The 26,670-nt window shown below is 39.1% G+C and overlaps 1 protein-coding gene across 9 annotated transcripts in view; it reads left to right on the forward strand.

The window, feature by feature from the left end:
• OtopLa (proton channel otopetrin-like a) overlaps window positions 1–26,670 on the forward strand; it is a 317,850-nt gene that overhangs the window by 260,701 nt on the left and 30,479 nt on the right. For 8 of the 9 annotated variants that reach the window (XM_083119032.1, XM_083119038.1, XM_083119035.1 and 5 more), the window contains 4 exons: window positions 9,041–9,187; window positions 9,462–9,524; window positions 14,764–14,929; window positions 25,013–25,173. In XM_083119032.1, coding sequence (XP_082975158.1) covers window positions 9,041–9,187; window positions 9,462–9,524; window positions 14,764–14,929; window positions 25,013–25,173 — 537 coding nt within the window. The remainder of the gene's footprint in view (window positions 1–9,040; window positions 9,188–9,461; window positions 9,525–14,763; window positions 14,930–25,012; window positions 25,174–26,670) is intronic. The other variant, XM_083119037.1, reaches the window with a different exon arrangement.

Below are 26,670 nucleotides of genomic sequence, written 5' to 3' on the forward strand. Positions count from 1 at the left end.
CACTTCAAGAAATAATTTGTCAATGTATGTTTTACTATTATATTATGTTATATTATAAAAAAATTCTGCCAAATTGATGTATAGATATATATTATGTGCGATGTCAACATGTTGTATTTTGTAATGTACATGCACCAATGACCCTCAGGGGTACTTTCGGTGTGAAAATTGCTCAATAAACTCAACAAACTCAAATCGAGCCCGGCTCTCCCGCGCGAGAGTCAGACTCCATACCGAATGCACTGGATTGACCTGATAATGCTGGAAAAGCCAGGGAAATCAACTAACTTAAGAGTGAAAAGGCAATTGAAAATAATAAAAATATAATAAAATATAAACCCTCCAAGGCATCCCTTAGCAGGCAGTTTCTTCTTAGACAGTGTCCTAACCAGTTTTTTTCCTCCTCTTAATGGTCTCCAGATAGATTTTATTTCACCAACTCTCTTTAGTACGACTTCGTTTCTTACCTTGTCCGTCCATTTTTCGCCATGTTAACATTTCAAAAGCCTCGAGTCGTTTCTCTTCATTTCTTCTCAACGTCCAGGTTTCTGCACCATATAGTGCTACACTCCACACAAAACATTTTCAAGTACCACGGATGAGCTGCAAACAAGAAGTGAAAATGAGAATCGCAATAGCAAAAGAAGCTTTCAATAGAAGAAAAATGTTTTTTTGTGGACCCATGGACATAGGTCTAAGGAAGAGATTAGTGAAATGTTTTGTGTGTGTGTGTGTGTATATATATATATATATATATATATATATATACACACACACACACGAAGATGTAAATGCATATTTAATGGATATGTACATAGTTTAGCCACATACGTGCATGCATTTAATGAAGACACATTGTACCCAGATATTAATAGCACATATATTAATAGCTGCCTACGCCGATCAGAGGTTAGGCTTCGCGCAGTTCGATGATGCACATGTGGTCGATAAATCGAGTATAGAAAATATCGACACCGATATGTCGCGATATCGACGGTAAGGACTTGCCGATACCGATGGCTCGATATTAAATGGCCTATCTATTCTACACAGGCCACTTATGACTTAATACGCACGTGACAAAGTGATTAAATCGGCAGAATGTTCGACGCAACAACGGAAGTGCGCAAGTTAATTGAACGAGTCTGGTAGCAAAATAGAGGCGAGGACTTCAAGTGGAACGAGTACAGGGAAGCAGGTGCCTTGAAAATATGACTCCTGCTGAAAGATCATCGAAGTTTCAAACGAAGTAACGTCGCTGTATCGGCCCATAATATAAACACTGAAATAATGTTCTGAATCTCGCAGTAAAGTTTCGTGCATGTTTCTACCTACTTCCCCTTTTCGTGATTGGATTCGTCCACCGGATTATATTAACCGTTCAGTTCTAAGTAGGTTAACATATTGCAGAATCTAGGCTAAACACAAACAAAAATAAAATTAGCTTTTTCTTGGTAATAATGCCAAGAATAATGTGTAGATTAGTTTTGTCATAAACGTCTAAGCGGAACTATCTGTTCAATGGCCCATACATGAATTTCAGTGGCTTGAAAAATATGCTCTTGATTGTACAAGAAGTCTCTCGCCACTCAATCTGTTGCACGAATTGTTAATGAACTTAAATGTGACTTGCAAGTGTGTTGTCTCCTTTAAAATATTACGTAACAACAGAGTTGATCGATTGATTTGCTTTATTTTACTTCGCTTTTCTGTCACTTTTGACTAATCGCGATGATGAGGATGATGGGATTAAATTGATGAAAGGACTATCACAAACATACACAGACAGCGCAGAACCAAGTCTCTCAGAGGATTTCTTAGCTGCGAGTCCAGATGCTACAGCCTCATTAGTGCAACTGTGCAGCCCAGGTGTAATACGTAGAAGAGAGGTGACACATATAGGTGTCTTACACCCTAACAAAAGAGTGATTGAGAACTATTCAGTCAGCGAAATCTCGTATGCACAAATTATGTATTAGATAGGGATTCAAATGCGTAGTGCTTGCTCTATTGTGAGAGCCACTTTTCTCCGCAGTTTGCGATCATTCGCGGGTGGCTCCGTCGCAAAATGATATTGAATTTGCAACAAACGAGCGTGTTAATCGCGCACTGTTGACGCACGTGAGTAATTAGCATGTCACGAGCAACAGCGGCTGCCACCAACGTCACGCTGCCTCCTATCGATCCGCGTCCCTCGTTCGTATTTAGATCTCTGCTTCTTTCAGCGCTTCACGCACAAAGGGGCACATGACGAACGAACGCACCGCCCTCCCTCCCTCCCGCCCGCCAACAGAATCTGCACAGGAGACGGAAAACGACCAGAATGTAGCCGAGAAAAGACGTTCATACTTTTAGCTATCGATCCTTCCACGCCGCTGGAAGGAATACGCTACCCAGAAACATTCTCGAACAGATAGCGTCTGTTTTAACACTCGCTGGAAAAGTGTACAAGGGCAACACAAGAATCCAATTCTCATATACAAGCCCATTGAACTGCATGCTAATTAAATTTTTCTTCCTTTTTTTTTTTAACAGCGAATACAAAGTCTTGGTGAGTGTAAATATGTTGTGTGCTTTATGTTCATTTTTTAATACAAATTAAATATCAAATCATCAATAGAATCATTTTGCATGATTGTGTTATTTTAAAATTATGTCAAGTAGGCTTAAGTTTTTCTTAAGCTGAACATGAATTTATAAAGACAAAGAACAAACATTCTATAAGAACAGAAAACACAGGCAAAAATAAAAACAAGGAGAAAACAGAGTCTGTAGGGTGACAGGATTTTAACAACTTGATTTCTGATGTTTTTGACTTTTACAGTTTTATAATGCTAGGCTGTGTTCTTAAACATGTAAAAGACGGATGTTAAGTGGAAATACGCATGAGATACTCAATGCGTAAAACGTCATAAAGCGTGTTATGATTATATAAATATGATTTTATGATTGTAATTGAAAATATTTAGCAACTATTTATTCTATTTGATGTGTTCAGTTTTGTGGCATTTGGGATATTTCCATGTTGCAAGACTACCACACAGAATTCTGAAGGAATCCCGTATCAGCTCTCATGAAGAAATTTATCTCTGAACTACAACAGAAAACCCCAACTTCTATAGTTCTAATAATCGTAATGACGTTTTCCCACTTAATTTTGAGCCTTTGTACTTACTCCGAGGTAACAGTGCACCGACGCACCACGTTACTACCTGGAAGTAGCGCTGTAGTTACGAGGTTTCTCTTCGCCCGGAGCGAGAATGGATTTTCACACACCATGCATCAAATTCGGCTGACCATGTGCAAATGTTGTCTCTCCTTGTTCATCTTTTTTGGCCTTCGCGATGGCGTAGAGGCAATCTCGTTGCCTTGTAATCGAGTGCTCCTGGGTTCGATACCGGGTGGATGCACGTAGTGGTCGGGGCACTTTAAACTGTCCGATTAGCTTATTCGTACATAAAGTGGACTTCCAAACGAAAATCCTAATTCAAATATTAAGAAAAAAGTTCTAGGTGCGTATTTCCTCCAATCTATTAGCTAATTTACAAACAGATATTTTGAAATTGGTAAGGTATTCAGTCACGAAGAGTGACCGTCGCGCCAGGAAGTTATCCTGGTGGAGAATCCAGTTGTTTCCCTGACACAGAAAAGACCCCTTTCGTCGTACTGCATTACGAAGAAGTCGAAGAATGACAACATACGGTTCGTCTTCTCCCGTTTAACACAGAATTTAATCTCTCGTCCGATAGTCGTCCACACAATGCTCACACCGTAAGTCTTGAACCTCCCCGACGGCGTAATGGTAACATCGTCGCCTTGTAATCAAGGCATCTCAGGTTCGATAGTGGTTTGGATTCCACTTTAAAAATAAAAACGTGATGCATAGTCTTTTGTAATTTTTAATGGTTAATTTTAATTTTTGACTCTTTCTCTTAAAGAATGTTTCACTAGGTAACTTTAAAATTTGGTCTAAAAAATTCATCAACTTTTTAAAAAAAAGTCTGTGTAAACTTGAAGCAGAAAAAAATGTGTTTTCAAAATTTGGTGTTTTTTTTAATAGAACTAATTTTCCACTATGATACGCGAGTTTAAAAGAAGTATGTTAATTCACTTAACCGTTTTTCAAAAACATTAGAAACGAATTTTACTATCAGTAATTAAAATGAATGTCTTGCTTGTTATAATGATCATTTCTACCACAAGAACTAATTTTAACGAGATTTCGGCATATAGATTTAGTAGCTGTTTGTTGGGAAAGTTTCAAACTTCCAGTATAGCTACATATTGAATCTGATCGAAATTAGTACACTAACTTGAAGTGAAAGATTTGTAATATGTTACTCTTTTTATTTTATGTTTTTCCTGTGCGCTGTTTAGTATTTCAAACAAGAAAGGAAACACTCTTCTCTCACAAAACATATTCCCTCTTCGTCTTCCTTACAAAAATGGTGATAGAACCTTTCGCCCCAGAGAGACATCAAGCGGTTGATGTAATCTAAAGCCAATTGAAGAAGGGAAAACCGTAAAAATCCTCATTACCAGTTAGATTTAAAGCCATTGGGGGACACTTGATCATCTCTACTGATATATCTGAATTATGAGTTCAATTTCTTCGTTCGTCTTGAAACGAAGTTGGAATATTCCCGTAGGAACAGTTCTTTTTACAAACTGTCACTGTCACTGTATACATCCGAATGTTATTTCGTAGCAAAATAAGTATGTTCATGTCTTGTGTTAAGTTCTCAAGCGTGTAAGTTTTTCGAAAATGGGTTCTCCAGATACTCTTACTTTTGCTACGAGTGGTTCTGGAAAGCCAAATAACAGCGGCGACGGGACTCTATACACTAACCACATGTCACTCAGAGGGAGGCCGTGTAGGTACAGGCGACTTTGGATAGCGGTGCTTGATTTTCAACGTTTCTTTGGTGCAACTTTTCTCAGTTTCTAGTAAACAGCTTTAAATTGTAGAAAATGGTCAAAACGTTATTCCTTTACTTACCTTATTGTCACAGCAAGTATTTCCTGGGGAGACATACATTGTCCCATAACTGCATCCGGTGATGTATCCACACCCCGTAATGCCTCACCAAATTTCCTCGACAACCCTATAAAACTTTCACAGCAGCTCAATTTATGGTCATTTTGGCTCATCCCCTAAATACGTACTCAAACCGATGGAAAACTCGATAAAACCTTGACTTTATATTTTCCTTGAATGGCTATCGACAAGCGCTCCACAAAGTACTCGAAAATTTCTGTACTTATTCAAAAATTATTGAAATATTTGAGTTCGTCGCCATGCATTTTTCTGAAAAGGGTATATAAACTTACCTTCGAGAGATCTTGCTGCGATTATTGAATGGACCCAGAAACACCTTTCAAATTTGGCGAGGTTGTATTCATGTCAAAGATGCAACAAAAGACACAAGACAAGAAAAGAACAAGTTTTATTCCAGGCAGGAGATATCTCCGCTTTCAGGCTTTCTCATCACCAAGGTATGGGCGAGAACACCGATTTTATATGTGAGTGTGCAAAATTCGTGTCGGTGTCATTGCCATAACGACTTCGACAAAATATTGGTGCGTGTTCAAGCACTCGGAACAGTGAGGAGCAATAATGTCCCTAAATATTGCATTACTTTCTCTCTCCATTCCTGAATCGAAGCAAGCCTCGTCGCCGGAATTTCAAAGGCAATCCCCGCGGCTTCAGGGCCTGTGGTTTATGGTTCGTTAAACCGAAACCGTAATGCGATGTAATGCTGTCAAATCTTTCCGCTCGTTCGAGATTCATCAGGATTCAAGGACACGATTCGATTTCCCTCTCGTTTTGAGCCTTCCACGCTGGACTCGGACGCTTAAGGAGGCAAGAATTTTTATGCGTTAATGCATACTGCTCTTTTCGAAAGGGAGGTTTTGTTAACGGCATCTACCACCCCTAGAGCTGAATTGCTCTGAAACGTAACTGTGAACCACGTCACAGTTGCTTTGTTTCAGCTAATTCTACCCACTGTATTTGTCGAAGAGCGTTCTCGTATGCACTGTGGACTGAAGAGTGAATAGCGGTACTCTAATGTCGTAAGAGGACGGAAAGGGAAGAGGCAGGAGGCTTCATCGGTCGCGTTCGTGCTTAGAAACCTCTCGTTATCTGTTTCGTAACAGTGCATCCTGGCATTGTAATCCCGGCACGGGAAACAGGAGGTGATTCCTTGAAAAGGAGGGCCTTTCTCCCTCACTATTTGTACTTCCCTTCGCAAGCGGTGTGCAGGCGGGAAACTCGCACCGAACTGAGCGTTCGCTCGCCTCTGCAAGTGCATGCGAGTCGCTCAAGCCTGTTTCAGAGAACTAGATCAGTGTAGCATTAGGTTTTTGCATTTTTAAAAATTAGTTCTAACAGCCTGATATCTCATTACTTGAGAGCAAAATAGCTTAGTTTTGGGCATGGCATCACCTTCTTGAGTAGGGAAGAGTAACTTACGTTTTTGTTTTTACTGGTGAATTCATCCCCCACCAATATCGATTCATTCCTTCTTTCAATATTTTATCTATCGTCATCCAACCCTTTCATGAGATGAAGGGGACGATGAATGTGATGAACTGAGGAACGCATCGCTGGAAGAACTCGTCGCAGATGTAGACGACTTTTGCTGACATAAATTTGCGTAACGAAAGGTAAACTGTGTCGCATGACCCCTACTACACCAAGAGACGGTGGGAAAAGGAGAGGCAGTTGGCAGTTAAACTGTAGGTCCAGTCCCGATTAGCCTTACTGTGCATAAAGTGGACTTAAAACACCAAATCAATCAATCAATCTTACACTTTGTAATTATATAACACTGCATATATTATAATGTTTTATTTTAATTTGTAAAACTGTAACTGCAGAACAATTGTATAATTTTTGTATAACATTTTTATCTTGTTAAATGTGTTAAAGGTTTCATCCTGGAATGGAATGTCTCACATTTATGTGTGTTTTCATTTCCAATACATTCGAATGAATACATATTCGTTTCAATGGAATTTACAAAATCACCTCTGAAATTTTATGTTAAACAAGTAAGATTATATTTGTGCACGAGTGTGTTAGCCGATGAGTAGCAAATTATTTTAGGAACAACACTTGAAAAAAATCTTGTAGGACTAACAAATGAAAAATTTCTTTGTAATCGAAGATCATAATACCTTTTAAGGTGTGGTAATATTATAATGGGATCGAGATACGAAACTTTTGGATCCGGATACGGATTTTTCGGATCCAGATCCGTTTGGCCATCCCTAGTACATGTCTCTATTCGGGTTACCCAAAGAGGCAGAATAGCCGCTAAAACAATAGAAATAAAATAATCAGTATTTTCTTCTCACAAATAAAACATCTGTGCCTTAAGGCGAAGAGGGACAATTACGCACCAGTTCAGCATTTTTTTCAATACCGTCGGATTGGGCACTGCTATTTAAAAAGGGATTATTATGTAAGAGAGTATGAATTTCTCTCCATGTTGCAAATGGAAACTGTTTTTTAAGTTGATTAGTAAGCTAGACACGATGTTAGACAGAATCCCATGTATTCCTTATGGAAAATCAACTTCAACTTCCGGCTAATCAAATGGGAGTTTCGACTTTTCCTACTACTACGACATAGTTCAACGTGTCCCTTTTCCGTCCATGTACTTTTCTACGTCATTGGATGTTTGATATTCCCGAGAGAACGAATAAAATAATGGTCCCATAAGCCTAGTGCATTTCTCCTTGCCTCCACCGCCATCCTGGCAGTGTTGCCAAACCTGATGTACATAAAGAGCTAAATTTCACCATTAATAGAGTTAAAGATGACTTTCAAGGAGCTAGGTTAACGAAGGCTGCATAAAGTGCCTCCTAGAGTAAATTTAGGTGTCAAAGAGGTGGGGGCGCTTCCGTTAGCTTTAAAGTAATGGCAATTTATTCTTAATTTTCACCGCCTAGATTTGGCGGCATCACCTATCTCATAATCCAATGATGCTCATATGAAATCGAAAATAAAGGATAACAATATTGTCCTTAGCCACGGCACTATATAAAAGTAGCTGGGGATAAGAGAGGGTGGGTGACGCAGCCAATTTAACAATATCACGTCACGTGCAAAATGTACACTCATGACAAAAGTTGGTCTTTATGGGTCGGAGCCAGTGGTGGCATCATAGTGGGGCATGGGGCAGGTGCCACAGTTCACAGCCAAACGAGTGCACGAAAGAGCCAAATCTGACTCCAAAAGAGCAAATTTGGCAACAGTGATCGGCAGCTGCCGCAGCGAGAAAGACCTAGGGTAAATTGTCCCTCTCCCCTTAACATTGTAAGATTTAAAAGGAAACAGTGTACCCTCACGTACATTTTTTACAAGGAGGTACAATACACCAAAACCCTTCGATCCCTCCTCAAATTATAATTTGATAGATGCAAGAGGCTGCCGTCGATACAATCTCGTTTCAATACAAAGTGTTTTTGTCTCAATCTTATCTGATAGAATTCAAACCGTAACCCTATTACAGTAGTACTCCATTTTAGTACTAGGGAAAGGTAAAAGTATAGCTGCCCTCTGCACGTTGTCGTATGTTCATTCCAAGACATCTGAGGATTTTAATCTGAAAGGGTCATTTAAGGGGAAAGAAACTATTTTGCAAATTGGTGGCTCTCCTGTGTATCGAATTGAAACTGCGAAAAGCAATTATTATCATTGCAATCAAACGAGTTGTTTCTGCTCCATTGTCCCAAATACTAGACTGCGTTGAAATTTCCACCATTCTCACTATATAAAATTGCCTTTGTTTGCTTCGTTTGCTTTTTTGTTTACAAGAGTATGTCTACAGTCAATTCAACACGACTTTCAGAAAATTAGAAGCAGTGTTTATTAATTAAGAGACTGTGTAATATGCGTTCTTCCAGCTACCTCATAACATTTCATAAACTGTTACAGATCCTGGGTATCGGTTACGGCTGGGTACCCATAGCCAGTAAATCCTTTGTTGTTCCAACCTAATAACTATTTTGTTTTTCTGATTTTTTCCAGGGATTCTTTACATACCTCTATGGAGCAAGCATATTGTTCCTGCTGTACGTGTTCTGCTACTTGCTTCGCGAGAATAATCAGAAAACGGAAAAGAAGAAGAAGAAGAAAGCAGCGCAAGGTGCTCGAAACAGAGCTAACATTTTCCAGGTAGGTGGAATCATGTGTAATTTGCCGTCAACAGATGTTTAATGGAACATTTATTTAAATCTAGCTTCAGTCTTGCATGAATGTTGTAATTTATTTTTAGAGTTTGATTTTAGTTTGAAAATTTAACTGTAATTTTATTTGTTTTAAGTTAGTTTTGAATTGCTCCTTAAAATGTACACAAATGGCTGCCAGCAACATTGTGTTTTCGCGGCAAATAATTGATACTAACTGTGTTCAAGACTCTCAGTGGAATATAATTAATTTGATTTTGTAGCAGGAGGCGTACCCACGAAAGCACAAATACATGGACAGAAAGCTTCAAACAGATCCGGAGCAGGTAAGAAGAAAAAAGAACAAAAACAAATAGGATCTTCAAACACTGCTTGTGCTTGTTGCTAGCTTAATAGAAGCTCCAAGACACACTGAGACGAGTCGTGCATGATATTTTCTCTTGCTTCGTATCACTAACATTGAAATAGTGTCTGATTCTTTCCCTGAAAATGAACGGATACTTCCCGCCGCTCTATAAAAGCTTGTAAGCTTTAAAAGAGCACAGTGAGACGTGACTAGTCCTTCACCTTTATTATTCTTGTTTTATGTAATGTTATTCAGTATTCTAGTCTAATATCTTCGAAAGAAATTCTTCTGTGTTTAGAAGAAAAGGTTTTAAAAGAATGCGAACTTAATTTTTTCTTGGAATTACTCTGATTTCGAATTGTGAATGTAGGTGTAGATCTTATCTAGATGGGATACGACTTTTACCGTCTGACTCGTCTGACTCGACTGCATAAGTTTACAAACACAAAGCAGTCTATGCTGTAAAAAATCCTGGTACATATACAGCTTAATGAAGATGTGTTTCAAGTCTGTGTATTCAAACTCAAAATGTGCACTCGAGGAGACACCCAAATGTCAACCTCACTTCCAAGTAGTATACCCTGTATTTCATTTTGCAAACTAACACTGCTCTGGCGTCTGGACCCATAGCCAGTATAATCCTCAATGGGACTTTGTTGTGCGTTGTTCATGTGTGTTTGTGATTGTCCCTTCATCTTTTTACCATTCATCCTCATATTCGCGATTAGCCAAAATTTGGTAGAAAAGCGAAGAAAAATAAACTAAGTCAATAAATCAATCAAAATGTGCACTCGAGGGGAGTATAGTTTCGTCTGTACTTATTCTCAGCAAACCTACTGAATCTCATGCTTTTATCATCAGTGTAACAAAATGATTCCGTGAATCTCACCCTCTTTACACACATGCAGATACGTACACATATCATTGTGCGATTACTGTTCCAATTAGAAGCTCAATATTATCGACCATTGTTCGTTCAGATTTAACAACGATGGGTTTTTACATGATCTATGCGAGTCAAGCAAATCGTTATAATTTTTCAGTCCTGACAGCCAGCAGCTTCGCGTGTCTCCTTTGGTTTCTTCGAATGCCGATGGAATTTCCGAATGTCCCTTCGACCGCTTTGAAATGCCAGCCCAAACAACCTTTAGTCACGAACGCATTAGGCAACCCGCCGAGCGTTCAAGTGTTTCACCTGTTGCTTCCCAGGAAACACAAATTGGAAAGTGCCTCAGCCTCGTTTTCGACATTTTAACTTCATTATCGCTTTCCTTAGTTCTCTTATGCTCTTGTGGTCTTCTTCTTTGTGTGTGTCTGTTTGGTTATTTTAAAGTTGATTTTTCTAAGTTTTGAAATCTTTTAAATTAAGTGTGTTACAAGAAAGAAATCTTACAGTTATGTTTTTCAGTGGCTGCAGATAAATAATCTCAACTTTCTAGTCAGCTGAAGCAAATTCAATATGGCTGTGTTAATTATCAAAATTTGAAAAACTACTAGAGTTTTAAGAGCGTGTTTGGTGGAGATCTTACTACAAACTGTAGGTTCAGTAAGAATTAGCCTAACCTAGCATAACGTATTGTAATTAGGTTTTTTTATGCTATGATTTGTGATGTGGGTAACCCAGATTCGTATCAGAGGTGGGTGATTTCATGAATGAATTTTTCGCTGATATCCGTGCATAATCGGACGTGGGACCTAACCAATCTCTCGTCAATGGATGCCTGAGACATAAAGAGTTGGTATGTGTTTTTGTGTTCCGGTGTAGTATACAGGAATTAAATTTAAGGATACTCTCTTGTTTTATTTGTTTCTTTGATATACAAGAATTATGAAGTATCATATTTTATTTGGACACTTCCCTTACTTTGGAAATATTTTACAGTCATTTCGAATGCGATATACTTGTTGAAAGTAGTTGATGTGTGTTGCTTGGCAGCTTTCCTTCTTTGGCTTTTATTTTTATTTCCTTCTTCGATGTAGTTTTCTTTAATACTGGAACCCAAACTATTGCTTGTTTTGAAGTGTAAAAGCTTATTAACAGTGAGTTTTCATGTGGAATGATGTGAAAAACTGAGCATGCTGCTGCCATTGTCTCATTATTGTTAAGTGTTGAACATTGTGATTTTTTCTTTTGTTTTATGGTGAATGTAAGATGGAAGTTACATATTAGTTATTATAGAGTATCAAATAATTGTTTTATGATTCAAGTATGAACCATGTAAGACAGTTATGAAGATTGCCCAACATTTCGAACTGAAAAAAATTGTTAACGGCAAAAATTGGTTGATGTTGTCAATTGTGTTTTGTTTGCATTTATTTCTATCTCCGTAGATTAATCGCGACGATGAGGATAAATGATTAATTGAATAAACATAAGGAAAGTTCTAGAATATGTATTTGCATAGCAATCAAACCTCCCTGGCTTCATAGCGCTCTGGTAACTACCAGAGGTGGTCACCCTCCAGAGAGCGACCCTCATGAGGGTGAGCCGGACCCTGTGGCCGTGTGGTTAGCACATCGCGCTGCGACGCCAAGGAATGCCTACGTTGTTAGGTATGTTAGGTTTGGTTCTCTTAGCATAAAAACAGAGGAAATGTATTGTTTATGCTAAGAGAACTAAACCCAACAAGGCTTAACCCAACTACAGTGCGTTCGTTTTGGCTCTGGGCCGAGATAGCCAACTTTGAGCAACTCTTATAACACCGGTCAGTACTCGTTATGCAATATAAATATAATTGTCTACATGCTAAAGATATGTGTGTAAATAAGCGAGACGTTAAGGGACGAAAATGAACCATGTCACGCGCTATCTCGACCCAGAGCCAAAACGAACGCGCTGTACATAGGCATTTAGCGTAACAATGAAAGCATTCCGTGGTGACGTCAGAACGTAAGGTTGCTCTAGTATTGTGCGACAAGGGAGACTCGGGGCGAGGGCGTGTGAGGGGGAAGTTAATCAGTGAGGGTGCGGGTGAAAAGCGAGTCGTGAGGGTGAGGGACCACCTCTGGTAACTAGGCAAGTGAGAGTGTGAGGGCGAGGGGAGGAGTGAGAATCAGCAGCGACATGATTTTCATATTTATCTGTGCACCTGGTTGAATATAGTCTTCGCCAGTTTCAAATAATTAATTTACACCATCACCATTAGCCAAAAAGTGAAAGCAAGGTGACGCGAAATAGGAAAAGATACAAAAGAAGAAACTATTAAATAAATTTTACTGACTTATCACAGTTCTCTTTCCATTTTATGACGTCAATGCTTTGATTTGTCATTCCATTTTTATCTTTATTTTTTAATGTAAAATTATAGAAATTACTTAAAATTGACACGTTAGTAATAAATAATAAATAATACATATAAAATGTTACTCAGAGTAGGAGCAATCTGTATTCAATTTTAGATACTTCTGCAGCTTAATTTTGATATTCAAGATAATATAATTTAATTGCAAGCATATTTATAACTTACGGTAAACTTAATAATATTTATAATCAGTGTTTACATGTTACGTTTTCATGTCTAAAGGAAATTTGCAAATTCAAATTTCCACCGAAAACATAAATTGACGTAAAACTTGCAACCTAAGAGCTTTGTTTATATGTAACCTCTGATTATGCATTTGATTTGCTGTTGGAGTCAAATTTTATCAAGGAACTGTCACACAGAGCCAAATTTATACAAATTATTTTTTCTTTAAGGTCATTAATTATTTCGTAACATGGTTTACGAAGAAGCAACAAGTGGCACACCAACCAACAAATCAGCAGCAACCTGACTCAGATTGTCCTCCTCTTGTATTTGTATTAATTGAGCACGCTGTAGTACAACTATGATTAGTATGTCAATTATGTCTGTCGCGCCACATACATATCTTCCAATAGTAATTGCTTTTTCAGCTTGAATGATCTGCTAATACTCTGTTGGTACTTATCATAATGCATGCGTGAGTGCATGGAGTGAAAATTGCACTATGCTGTATGCAGATAGAATTAAACATGCCATATCCGAAAATAAATATTTAAATTCAATTAATTTCAACAAATTAAACTACACAGTCTGGTCTTGGAAATCCCATACATCATCTAAACTAGCCAGTGGTGCATCTACGATTGAATTTTGGGCGTTTTTTTCTTGGCAATTTGCGGGTCTCCAGCCCGCACGTGAGTTAGGACATGTGGAGTGTTCGGATACCTCTTATGTGTCATCAAAGAACGAACTCTTGGGGCCTCCCCGATGGCGCAGTGCTAGCGTCGTCGCCTTGTAATCAAGGGGTCCCGGGTTCGATACCCGGTAGAGGCACATAGTGGTTCGGATCCCACTTTAAACTGTAGGTCCAGTCCCAATTAGCCTTACTGTGCATAAAGTGGACTTAAAACACCAATTCAACAAGAACGAACTCTTACAAAGGATTCGCACATTCATTTGGATTGGATTTTCTTGATGATTTTCTAACTCCGTTGCTTAATTTATGCTTTATAAGAAATGTTTAATACAATACATCAATGTATTCTCCAGTATCTTAATTTTTAATAATCACGTACAATATTGTAACCAAATTGCTTTTTGACTGTTGTATTTGAAAAAAAAGAAAGAAAGAAACTATGAAGGCTGAAGAGTTTGCGGTGACGTCACGTTAATATGACTCATTGCACAAATGCACATACATTAATATACGTACGCCTAAAGGCAAAAATAATAATAGGAGAATTTTATCAATCACCATTTTCATCCAGTCTGTTTTCCACAGTGTGATGATAGAGAATTTTAATAAAGACGCCACCACTGTCTAAACGCAAAACTAAATGGTACGAAAAGTCAACAAGGTGGGTCATAATACAGTAATTTGCACTGACAAAAACATCGTTGACACTGAGTGGTAATCAAATTTATTTTGAAACGGCGACAATGATCCGTTAAGATTAATTGAATGTTAAATGATTAAATCCATGGATAACGTGTTTAATTTTAATTGTGTTTAGTGAATGATATACCATGATTCATCCTCTGGAAGAATGAACTTACTGAATATACAGTGGAACCCCGATTTTACGTTCCTGGATATTACATTCAATCTTGATGGTCCCAACATAGCAAAATGCTATAAAAGTTTCCTCAATTATACATTTTCTCACATGAGAAACGTAAAATCGAGGTATCACTGTAGTTGTTTTCTATCAAAAAACATATATCTAATTGAGACTAACCTGCTTTCAATTCCAGAACGTTTTACGAAACATTCGAAAAACGGGGAAAGACGTGAACCTAAACGACGGTGGCAGCCCCACCCAAGAGAAACTCACGGCCAAAGAGGTGAAGCCGAAGAAGAGCAAAATCACCGAGAACGAGCACAGCCACGGCAGCTTCTTCCTTCGAATTGGCGCCATCGGTAAGTACTTTTCCACTATATTCTAGCCAGTGATGTGGGAGTGCGTCTACGTAAACAACGTTTGTCCAGATAATGTAGGCTGTGTAATACAGTATTATACAATGCGATCCATTGAAGTATAGACCGTCGGGTCGGTGTTTGCGCTATCGGCAAGCGAGGCACTCGTGGCCGTTTGTCGGCATCGTAGTGTGACGATGAAGCAAGCGCACAACAGTTTCCGTAATTATCTTAAAAGGTGATTTGCTTAACAGATTTAGGCTATAAAAGGTGCTAAAACTAGTCGCCTTCGATGCGCACATCTAACGTAAGCTGGCGAGGGGGGGGGGGTCTAGGAACTGGTTTTTACAGAGTTTCTGAAAGTAGACAGGAGACTGTGCAGTGATAAGGGTCCTTGTTTTGTATTGTGTGGCCTGTTTATTAGTCTGGCGATTGTGAAGTGATAGGGTACTTGTTACGTATTGAGATTTTTATCTCTGGAGTAAATTAAAAAATCCACACACCCTGGAAGAACTGAAAGTAACATCCGCCAAGAAATTACTAACATTAATCAACTGGAACTGCAGCGAGTTATGGGTAACTTCATCAAGAAGTGCCAAAAATGTGTGGACAACGAAGGCAGCCAGTTTCAGCACCTTCTTTCATAAATTGGTAAGTAATTAAATCACTCTTTAAACTAGTTATGGAAACTTGCACGCTTGATTCACGGACAGGGTACAGTGCCGACATACGGCCGCGAGCACCTCGCCTGCCGATAGCGCAAACACCGACGCGGCGGTCTACACTTCAATGGATCGCTCTGTATATTAAGACCAATAATAATAAAAGCAGCAACAATAATGAATCAAAATATTGCAAATCAAAATAAGGGCATCTCTCTCATCGTCATTTTGAGTGCTTTTTTTTTTTTTTTTAAAAAAAAGTAATCCACTGTGTCATGGCCTGGCATTTGCTATCGGCGCCCATGTGCTGGGTAACTTTTTCTTTTTAGAACTTAACCGTCACTCGCTGTCTCCCGAGACAATCCGATTTGACATAAATACTCTGACAATCTGACTGTTCTTGATCGTTACCTTTGTCTGTTGTTTTCTACAACTTCCTCGTAGAGTGGTTCGTTGATTTCCTTTGACCTTGGATGTTATGTTTCGTTACTTTCCCCCTCCGTTTTCGACCTGTTTGCGTTCCTTTGGTTGTTTGTTCCCAGACGTCTTTTAGCTGAGAAAAATTCGTTCTCGAACAACTGAGACAGCAATCTTAACCTTCGGCCGAATCGCTTCGTTCGTACGTTCCGGATGGAAAGAAGCAATCCGCCGTGTTTTTATGTCCCGCGTGTTTGGTAGGGAGTGGGGCGACGTGTCGGGAAAATGTAGAGAAATGGACGGGAGATGAAAATCCTTTGGAAATGTTCCAAAGCCTTGGTTGGGGAAAGGAGGGGGGGTCTTCCTCCACAGAGAAATACCCGTAAGAGATTTCTAGTGGAAATTTAATGGCCAAATCCGACGGGAGATGTCTCTGTCTCCGCAGCAGACAGCAAACTTTCGACTTCTGGTGAGTGTATTGGAAGGTGAAGCTTCTCTCGAGGAACAAATCTGCATGAACTAGTGTAGAGATTTTATTTTCCCTGTGCATTAAGCGTAGGTGAAGTCATGGAAGATTCTTTTAAATAGCAAAAGGTTCAGAAGATTTAATCCATATTTGATTCGCTTGAGTGCAAGTCAGGGTTTCCGAAAGACTGTTATTAGGTCGTTTTTAGCATCCGAATGCTAAGAATCTGAATCAATGTAGTAAAGTGGAGGCGCCACTCTCACCATAGAGGCTCTGCTTTGGTGGTCATGGCTAATAAAATTATCTCTCTCTCTTCCTCGTTTTCTCTTCCTTTCCCTCCTTTTTTCTTCCTAACACACTATATTTATTTTTGTCTTTTCTTTCTTCCTCGGTTCTCTCTTTTTTTTATTCCTGTTTCTATCTTTGTACTTCATATTGTTTTTGGATATCTCGCGAGAAACGATGTGAAGTGTATTCCATAACCTCCCTATAGTGGAGACTAGCCACATTCGACTTTTTTCTCTCCAATTTAAAGAAATGTCCTTGCGGGAAACATTTTCCATCATCAGAAGCAGTAGTGAAGTCTGCGGAGGCGATTCTGAAGGACCTATCAAAAAACTGCTCCTATCATGCCTTTGAAGACTGGCATAAATGCTGGGACAAATGCATCGTATCCACTGGGGACTACTTTGATAAATACCGTCAAAATTATGAGGATGAGTAAAGATATGCTGTCAAAATAATAATATTTTTTTTATTGGACAACCCTCGTATATTCATAGGACCTAAGGCGTAATGCGACTTCCTTATTCCATATTGACAGCTACGGTGTTTTCTCGGCGATACAAATACTGGAAGCTTGAAAAATAAACACGAAGTGTTTGACTACATGTTCCTTTCCTGATGCAGCTTGTAATTGGCCATTCATTATTCATCATGATTTTTCAGTTGCAACATCAATTTCCATTTCGCATGCATATGTATAACAGACGCAAGGCACACGAATCGATTTCCTCTCAAAGCGCTCTGCGTATCCATCAGGTACCGTACCGACGCGTTCTGCAATGGATTTTCTTTTAAAAAATTGTGCACATGTCCAAATTTTCTATGCCACTTCCAGAATGCAATCCCGTGTTTCCGAGTTCAGAAATATTCTTCCTTTTTTTCTGTGATAAATTTGAAATGTAGGAGAGAAATTCAATTTCTGAAGAGAAGAATAAAAATTGTTCGACTGTCTGAAAAAAATAGGTAGACATTTTTCAAATATTTTCTGGAGCAAAGGTGGATGTGTCGCTTCTTGTTCTCTCTCTCTCTCTCTCTCTCTCTCTTTTTCCTGGGACCGACGCAGTTCGTTTTCTCCACACACGCCGTAGACGAGCAAATGATAATACCAACTCGACGCTTGTATAGTGACGGATTAACGCCCTTCTCTTGTAGGTGATCCTTCTTTTAGCTGTAACCCATATATTTTTTCGAATAAGTGTTCTCGGGTTAAGTCGATGTTGGCTTCCAACGTTTCGAGATCATACATTGCTCTCTTCATCAGGGAATGTAGTGGCTTAGATGATCGTCCAATAAGGCCGATGTCCGGTTGCCAAAATTACTAAATATAATAACGTTGTTTCGGATTCTAAAATAATAATAAAACAGACTGTTTGTTTCACGACTAAATTCCATGAAAGGTGGAAAACTAAGTATTACTCAATGGTACCCACACTCAGTGAACGAAAAGCCATGCTCGTGCAATCATTTTCTTCCACTTGTCAGTCATTCCCTGCTGATGAGAGCAATGTATGCGCTCGAAACGTTGGAAGCCAACATAGACTTAACCTGGCTGGTAACCCGAGAACACTTGTTCGAATCACGTCGCCAGGAAAGCTACAATTCCATATACTTACGTTGCTTCATGTATTCATTAAGGATTTATTGTTGTATGTCTGTCTCTGGGGTCGTGTACAGGTCCGGTTTAAGGTGGGTGCTATTGATGCTGCAGCATTATGCCCATTCCTGAAATAGGCCCAGATGAAAACAGACGAGAATTTTCCGAAAGCTGAACAGTTTTCTTTTGCTATATTAACCTGATAATACATCTTAGAATGAAATTTGGAGCCCCAATTTCGGACGCCTAGACACAGCGTTACTTACTATACAGTTACTATTATTCTTTGAGCTGTGACGTAACTATAACGTCGTTGTACTTATTGTTCACCGAATATTTCAAGCATCAGGTCGAATTTCGTCTTAATCCGACCCTGGCCGTGTAGCGAAAGTTCACATTGGTCGCGCCATATCTCTGAGATACATGAGACTAAAATTGTTAATTTTCTCGGAAGCGATTGAGCGTGCGCTTCTCAGTATCTTATTGTATCTTTGCGTGATGACCACACTCCCCCTCTGAGTATGATTCATCGCACCCTACTCAGATGTCCTCTTGGTCGAGCGCCGTATTTCGTCTTATGGCATAATCGCGGAATGCATTCGTGGTTGGCTTATTAGGTTTAAATATCTTGGGCTAAATGTAGTGTATTTATGCTAACCGCTAAGGCAGTGGTTCCCAAAGTGTGCGCCGCGGCGCCCTGGGGCAACGTGGCTGGCTTACAGGGGCGCCACGAAATGTTCCAATATTTTCATTGAAACGACACTTCCAAATATGTTCATATTTAGAACTTTTTACATATGTAATGTTTCTGAATTTTAAATATGTGTTTATTTTTTAACTTAAGGCAAGCAACCTAACCACACTAACCGAGTGTTGATTTTAATTGATTGAATTTAAAATTTTGTGCGTCAGCACTTACGCTAATTTGCACCCTCAGCACTTAGGCTATTTTGCACCCGTCACATTATACGGAGTACACGCCCTTACCGTAACCAATGTAATGTAACTGTAATGTCTGAGGGCTAAACCATTCTTACTTGCCATTATAAGCTAAGGCTGTAAAGGGGCCCTCAGCACATGCAAGGACAAGACACACACACGATCCTACAAGGATTATACTGGCCATAGGTCCAGACGCAAGAGCCTCGTTAGTCTGCAATGCAGTCCAGGGTGTACTACGTGGAAGTGAGGTTCACAATTGAGTGTACTATGTGGAAGGATCACCCCTGAGTGTTGCAAGCGTTAGATAGGCCTACATTCTGACTTGGGCGCCGCGGAAAAGTCTTGAAACATTAAGGGCACCGTGTTACTAAAAGTTCGGGAACCCCTGTACTAAGGTATTTAGCCTAACGCCCAAAGACGAGAATACGGCACTTTTGAGTTAGGTACGATGTGTGAGAGGTCTCCTGGTGGCCGTTCGTGTCTGGGCTTAGTAAGCTTTTGTATCTGTGAGATACAGAGCGACCGATTTCGTTCGGTTGATTGATTGATTGCTTTGGTGTTTTAAGTCCACTTTACGCACAGCAAGGCTAATTGGGACTGGACCTGCAGTTTAAAGTGGGATCCCGATTTCGTTCAGGTTAAAGTGAAAAATAAAAATTAGTAATGAATATGTTAGTAAAACAGTACTTGCATCTCGCAGATACAGCGCCGCTACTTTTACAGGTGCGACACTTTCTGTTGCCAATTTTTAGCCCTGAGGATATGCTATACTCTTAGGAAATAGGGATACTCTCTTACTCGAAACAATAGATGAGCGAATATCTTTCACAGCTTTGTTGTCGTATTAAGTGGTTTAATATGAATTCATCACTGATCTGATTTGTGTATATTATATTACACATTCTGCTGGCATATTAACTGAAATTTATTTCTCTTATCTACTCTTTATCACCATAAGGAAGTAAAGCTACCCCTTGCACATTACAACATGTCATGAAAGCATATTGGGGGTGGATGTAATGCTCCGCACATTCACAACCTCGGCCATATGTGTGGAGCTGATGTGATCAGTACCACGCTCCGGCCCCCTTTACTCCCCAGGGTCGACCCCCTGCATGAACCCCAGATCTGCTCCATACACGGACATTGCTTGAAAAATTCACACCTGAAATCGTCCATCCCGGAAATCGAACCAAACTCTACCGAATGGTAGTCAGACGCCCTACTGACTGAACCACAGCGGCTCCATAAACCTGAAGATGTTTGCTTCTTTCTTTTTACAATCAGATGAACCATATGAATTACAAAGGGAAATGGAATGACCTGTTTACGCCCTCCCCTCACGACTCTCGCTTTCAAACATTCCTGAATTTCTGCAATCACAGAAGAAAAACTTTTCCTTGCCAAATCAGATTATCGTCACATGACCAAATTATGGCTCGATTGGCCAGCCTGGTAGCCATCATTTCCAGCCATGTAGCCTGTGCAGCACCAACTAGGGTATTCCTCCTGGAAATCCAGTTCCTTGTGATTCGGCCTTAACTCGTGATCAGCGCTTTCTTTTTGGTAGTGATTGCTGCCACAACAGTTTTAAGCAATCATATTGGCTGACCGCTGGCGTGACGTCATTAGTGTGAGGTGAGGGGTTGGAATTAGTACCCCAACACATTTTGCTTCTCCTGTCTAACCTAACCTCATATTGTCTGTGCTCACACTAATGACCTCACGTCACATCAACCAATCACTACCGAGGTTAGGTTAGTATTTTTGCATGAGACAAAAAATCAAAATTGACTTAGGGGATATTGTATTAGAAATCTGCTAATTATGGTCATTTTATATAAATACCCAACGTGTCTAAATTTCCTATTCTCCTATTGATAGTCAATAGTTTACTGTACATCATGCTTTCAAAGACTGCTTCTAAACGCACAGATATCATTTCTTGGAGTGAAAGATGTGAAAATATATTCCATTTCCTCTAAAAGTAAATACGTTGTATTCACTTCACACTTCCATTCATGCTGATACGTTCGTTTCTTTTCCCTCCAAATCTCACGATATGTTCTCGTCTGGGGAATCGTCTACGTCATTTCCCGCTCAGTTCGTCGACTTCCGGGACGGATCAATATGGCTGCTACGGCAGATGAGAGTGGAGAACGACGGTGGTTTCCAAGGCAACACGATTTGGCGGGCTGGAACACAAGGCTCCATGACAGAACTGGGCGTGGTCTCTCGTATTTTGACGCCGGAATCGAAATTTCAACCGAGTTGCGTTAATGTTGTTTATTTTATTTTTTTAGTGGCTAATCGCGTAACAAAAATGGTCGCAGACCGCAATCTAATTAGCAGATACGCCATGCTCCGCTGAAACAAGAGTAATCGGGTTTTCTGCCTGGGAGGAATTGAATGGAATTTTGCATTTTATTTATTTATGGTCAGAGAGATTGGTGGCCAATGTCCGAATGGAAGAGGCACCCGTAGGAGTTTTTCGTGGGGGGGTAGGGGGGTGAGTGCAAGAAAGGCAAAAACAATTACTTGTGGCGTGAGGGGGGGGGGGAATTGCGGATAGAATTTCAAACTTGAAACTTTCATAGTATCGGGAGATTTCTAACATTTCTTGTCCTGAGTGTCGCGATTATAAACATTTCCCATCCCGCATACCCCTAGTTTCTGGTGAAAACGTTCACGTTATTTTTTTGGACATGGGAATAATTACTGTAACTCGCAGCCTGTAATTCACAGAAAATAATATTATTTGTTGAATTGAATTGTTGTTTTAAGTCCACCTTATACACAGAAAGGCTAATCGGGACTGGGCCTACAGTTTAAAGTGGGATCCGAACCAGTGTGCAGTGTGCCTCCACCGGGAATCTAACTAAGGACACTTGATTACAAGGCAACGACGTTACCACTACGGCATTGGGGAGGCCAATATTATTTATAAATAAGATATTGCTGTAATTTCACCATTTGAATCACGCCAACTCTTTCCAGATATCTCTGGGGAAGGGGGGCAAGCACCCCTTTGCAGACGCTTTTGGAGAAAAGTCAGTGAATTTAATTTTTACGTTCTACATTTTTCCTAATTTCGAAAATGCTCCCCTCCCCTTCTTTTCGAGAATCAGTGGCATGCCAAGAACTGGCCATTTCCAAGTGATATAGCATATTTTAAGCATTTTCGATCATATTATATTTTCAGTTTTAACGTATAACGATACCCATCATCTTTCATCAGTCGAAGTAGCAAGAAGCTACAACGTACAGCGCGTCTCAATAGTCTTAGGACAACGACATTTTAAATTAGGCAACCCAAATTAGACGTTGGTGGGTTGCGTGTAGAGTTAGGCTCAATTTCAGGACATGCACAATGGATATTTATAAAATACGCGAAAGAAAGAAATTCAAGTATTATTGTATACAACTAGAAACAAAATCAGTATTACATTTGTTGCAAATGAGAAATACTTTCTGAAAGTAAGAAAATTGATTTTCTAGTATTTCATTGCTAATGAATCTATACAAAGAAAAAGAGGAGAGAGGGAACGAAAGGGGACAAAGGAGAGGAGAACAGAGAAAGCGAAAGGGGGAGAGGAAAAGTAAAGGAGGGAAGAGTATAGAGGACAGAAGTGGATAGGAGAAGTTATGACGAGAAAGGAAAAAGATGTGAGGAGATATGAGGAAAATGGAGCAAAGGGGAGAAGAGAGGAGCAAAATTAGATGATAGGGGGAGAAGTTTTGAGAGCAGAGGAGGAGACGCAAAGAGGGGAGTGGAGAGTAGAGTAAAAGAGAACAAAGAGAAGAGGAGAAGAGTGCAGTGGAGTCGGAAATCTAAGACAAGAGAAGATAAGTGGAGTGAAGAAGAGTAGGATGAGACAAGAGGCGAGAACAATAGGGGAGGCGATATGAGATAGAAGCAGAGGAGAAGGAGGGGAAAGAAGGAGAAGAGAAGAACATAAGAGACTGGAGGAGAGAAGAGGTCGTTGCAGAAAATATCGTCTCTGCGTCAAGAATTGATGCATTGATCAAATTATCGACATGAAACATTCAATATCATTTTAAAATGTATTGGATAATGTATTAGATCGGTGCAAAATGTCAGAGCAATGTTCAGAGCAAGATAAAATCTTAAATGTAAGATCTTTGATTTTACCTACGATTATACCACTAAAACATAAATGTAATTTTCATATTTATAAGAATTACCCAATTTTTTCCACTTCTCAGTTCGTTGAAATGGAGATTTTGTTATTACTATTTCCCCTCATCCATCGTTAATTCCAAACAGAATCATTACGTTTCAGACGGCATGGACAATGAACACAATGAGATTTATCTAGAACTTACGAAAATTTTCTGCCACCGGAGGAATTTGAACCTACGACCATCAGGTTGACAACCTTAATGGTAACCACTACCCTACAAGATTTCGTTCCTGAAAGTGAGTAGAAGGAGCTGACCAATGTGAAATGTAGATGCAACTCTCCTCCTACATGTAATGTGCAAAGAATACGTGTTTGTAACAAAGAAAACTACAATGCTTCGTTGGTTGACAATAGGCTGTCATTTATATTTGAAAATTGAATGATTGATTTTGTTTTTTTAAAGTACACTTTATGCACAATAAGGCTAATTGGGACTGAACCTACAGTTTAAAGTGGGATCCGAACCAGTGTGTGCCTCCACCGGGTATCGAACCTGGGACCCCTTGATTACAAGGCAATGACGCTACCACTGCGGCATCGGGGAGGCCCCATATATTTGAAAATTTGCACAAAGAAGTCTTTCTGAATTTCAACCAAAGTGATATAACATTGTAATATTATGTATAATTATTGCTTACATTGTAGTGAGGTTACAATGAAAGCCATAATTTTAGCTTTTACATATCTACATAGTGCCATGGACATTTAAATATCTTGCATCCATTTCTCATGATTTCATCTAATTAGATGGGAGGACAAATACAATTGAATACTTGAATACAGATGATAACTCAAAATTTTGGTTTTGCTGCAGCATGCAGAGCTAACTGAAAAGAAGCAGCAGCAAGCTCCCATTAAAAAAGTCATACATCTGACAATGTCTATATCAATGGAATTATGGGTCAGCGGATAAATATAAATTATGCTTATGATGGCAATTGGTCTTCATGCTCTGACAATGTGGCATGCCATTAAAAATAAATAAATAATTAAAACCTGTTGTTAGGTCCTGATCCTAAAAGGGTTGTTCTGTCATGGAGTTTAGTTTCGTTTGTGAAAGTCTATCATGTGAAGTACTACATAGCCATTTTTTAAAAGTACAAAATGCAGATGAAGTGTAGATTGCTCAGAAGTTGCACCACAAGCAGAGTTTGAAAGCAGTAAATAGACGAATAATAATCCATGGGCCAGCATGAATTACAATACACCCATGTGCCAAAATTGGTTCCGAGAATGTAGATTAAGAACATTTGTCGACAGCATATGTTTCAGAAAGCTAAGAAAACTTGTTTCATTTTTTTGTGCATTCATTCATTGGTTTATGAATTGATCATTGTGAACTTGGAATTTTGAAGACCAACCTCTTCCAGAGCTTGTGTGAATGGAAATAAACCATCAAGATTTCAGCTGACACAAATCTGAAAGCAATTGGTATGACTAGAGACATGTGTGTATTTTCTTAATTTACAAGTAACATGTACTTGTTACCGACATTTTCTTTTGCTATAATTGCAGCATTTGGATTGGGGACCATGATCTACAATGGACTGGAATTTGGTGCATTTTTTGAGATCCCTCTGAAATCCCCTTGTTACCAAATACTTCGAGGCGTGAACCCTGTTCTGCAGATGATCTTCACTTTCATGCAGATGTATTTCATTTTCATGAATTCACGGGTTAGTATAAATCTTTTTTTTTTTTTTGTACATTTAAACCTTCTTGCAGTTGTAACTATATATTAGGTATGGGACAGTTAGGTTCATTATTGGCATCATTCAATATGAACATACCAGTGTATTTGCTGGTAATTTTACTGATCCATATTGCTACTTTTAAAAACATATATATTGGTTTTATAATGCAAATGTCTAAATATGTGTTCCCTTGTCCAAGCAAACTTTGCCTCCCTGATGGCACAGTGGTAGCATCTTCACCTTGTAATCAAGGTGTCCCAGGTTTGATACCTGGTGGAGGCACATAGTGGTTCCAATCCCACTTTAAACTGTAGGTCTAGTCCTGATTAGCCTTACTGTGCATAAATACCAACTCAATCAACCAAAGCAAACTTAATTGCAGTCATTGGGTTAATTAACCATTCAGGTTCTTCAAGGAACATTTAAGTTTTATTTTGGATTGATAGAATATCGGTTACTTGTTATTGGTAAATCTATCATGTTCTCTATCAGTACAAGTGTAAATTTCATATCCATATATCTCATATTTTATCTATACTCGCTTCTATCTATCTTTTTGAAAAACTTTCAATATAAGTTCAATGCTGGCTCAGTGCCCGAGCATACTAGCTAGTTGACTGTCTATCTTGTCATTGAAATTCCCAGGTTTAAGTCCTGGCATAAGCATGGGTGTTTTTTGTGAGTGTCCGTACATCAAATTCATCCAGTCACCACTCATGCTCATCGTTGCGATTAGCCAAAAGTGACTTAAAAGCATACCAAATAATAAAAATAAATACAAATACAAATTCCATTAATGTAAGTAATGATTGTGATAAAAATAAAATTGGGCACAAAGTGTTACCATACTAAGCACAGCATATAAAAGAATCCACTATATCAAGTCTAACATTTTTCTTATTCTCCAGTTCCCAGTGACTGTGCCAGGAGACAGGGAGTGAATGTCACCTAATGCATTTTCATTATGACTCCTTCCCCCAATCTTCCCAGCAAACAATAAAACCAGATACATAAATGTTCTTTAACTGGAATGCACATTTTTTGTATAGTATTCAAGGGTATGTGATTGTCCACTCCCAGGTATTATTCTCTCCAATCTGCTTCCCTTTTTATTTAATTCTAGTGCTGTTACTGCCACAGACTTTCTCTTGCCAACATGTACAGGGTGGGTAAAATTATTTATAGCCCAGTCTTTCAGTACGAATTTTAGTGTCGCTTCTAAAAATCATAGTTAAATGGTAGGTAAATGTTTAAGAAAGATGTGCAGTTGTTAAACAATTAACTGTGTGATCTTAGACTCGTAAACATGGAGAATTCTATATTTCCTGTTCAAGGACGAGGGACCACATGTGAAAAGATTTGAAATGAAACACTTTGCTGATGAATGAGCTTCAGATGTGGATTATATCTGGTGAGGTGAAGCATGCCAGTTGCTTCTTCACAATTTTTCAACGTTATTTATCGGAGTTCACCAAGACC

Source organism: Lepisma saccharinum, chromosome 3 (assembly GCF_977018435.1).
Source record: "Lepisma saccharinum chromosome 3, izLepSacc3.1, whole genome shotgun sequence".
NCBI lineage: Eukaryota > Metazoa > Arthropoda > Insecta > Zygentoma > Lepismatidae > Lepisma > Lepisma saccharinum.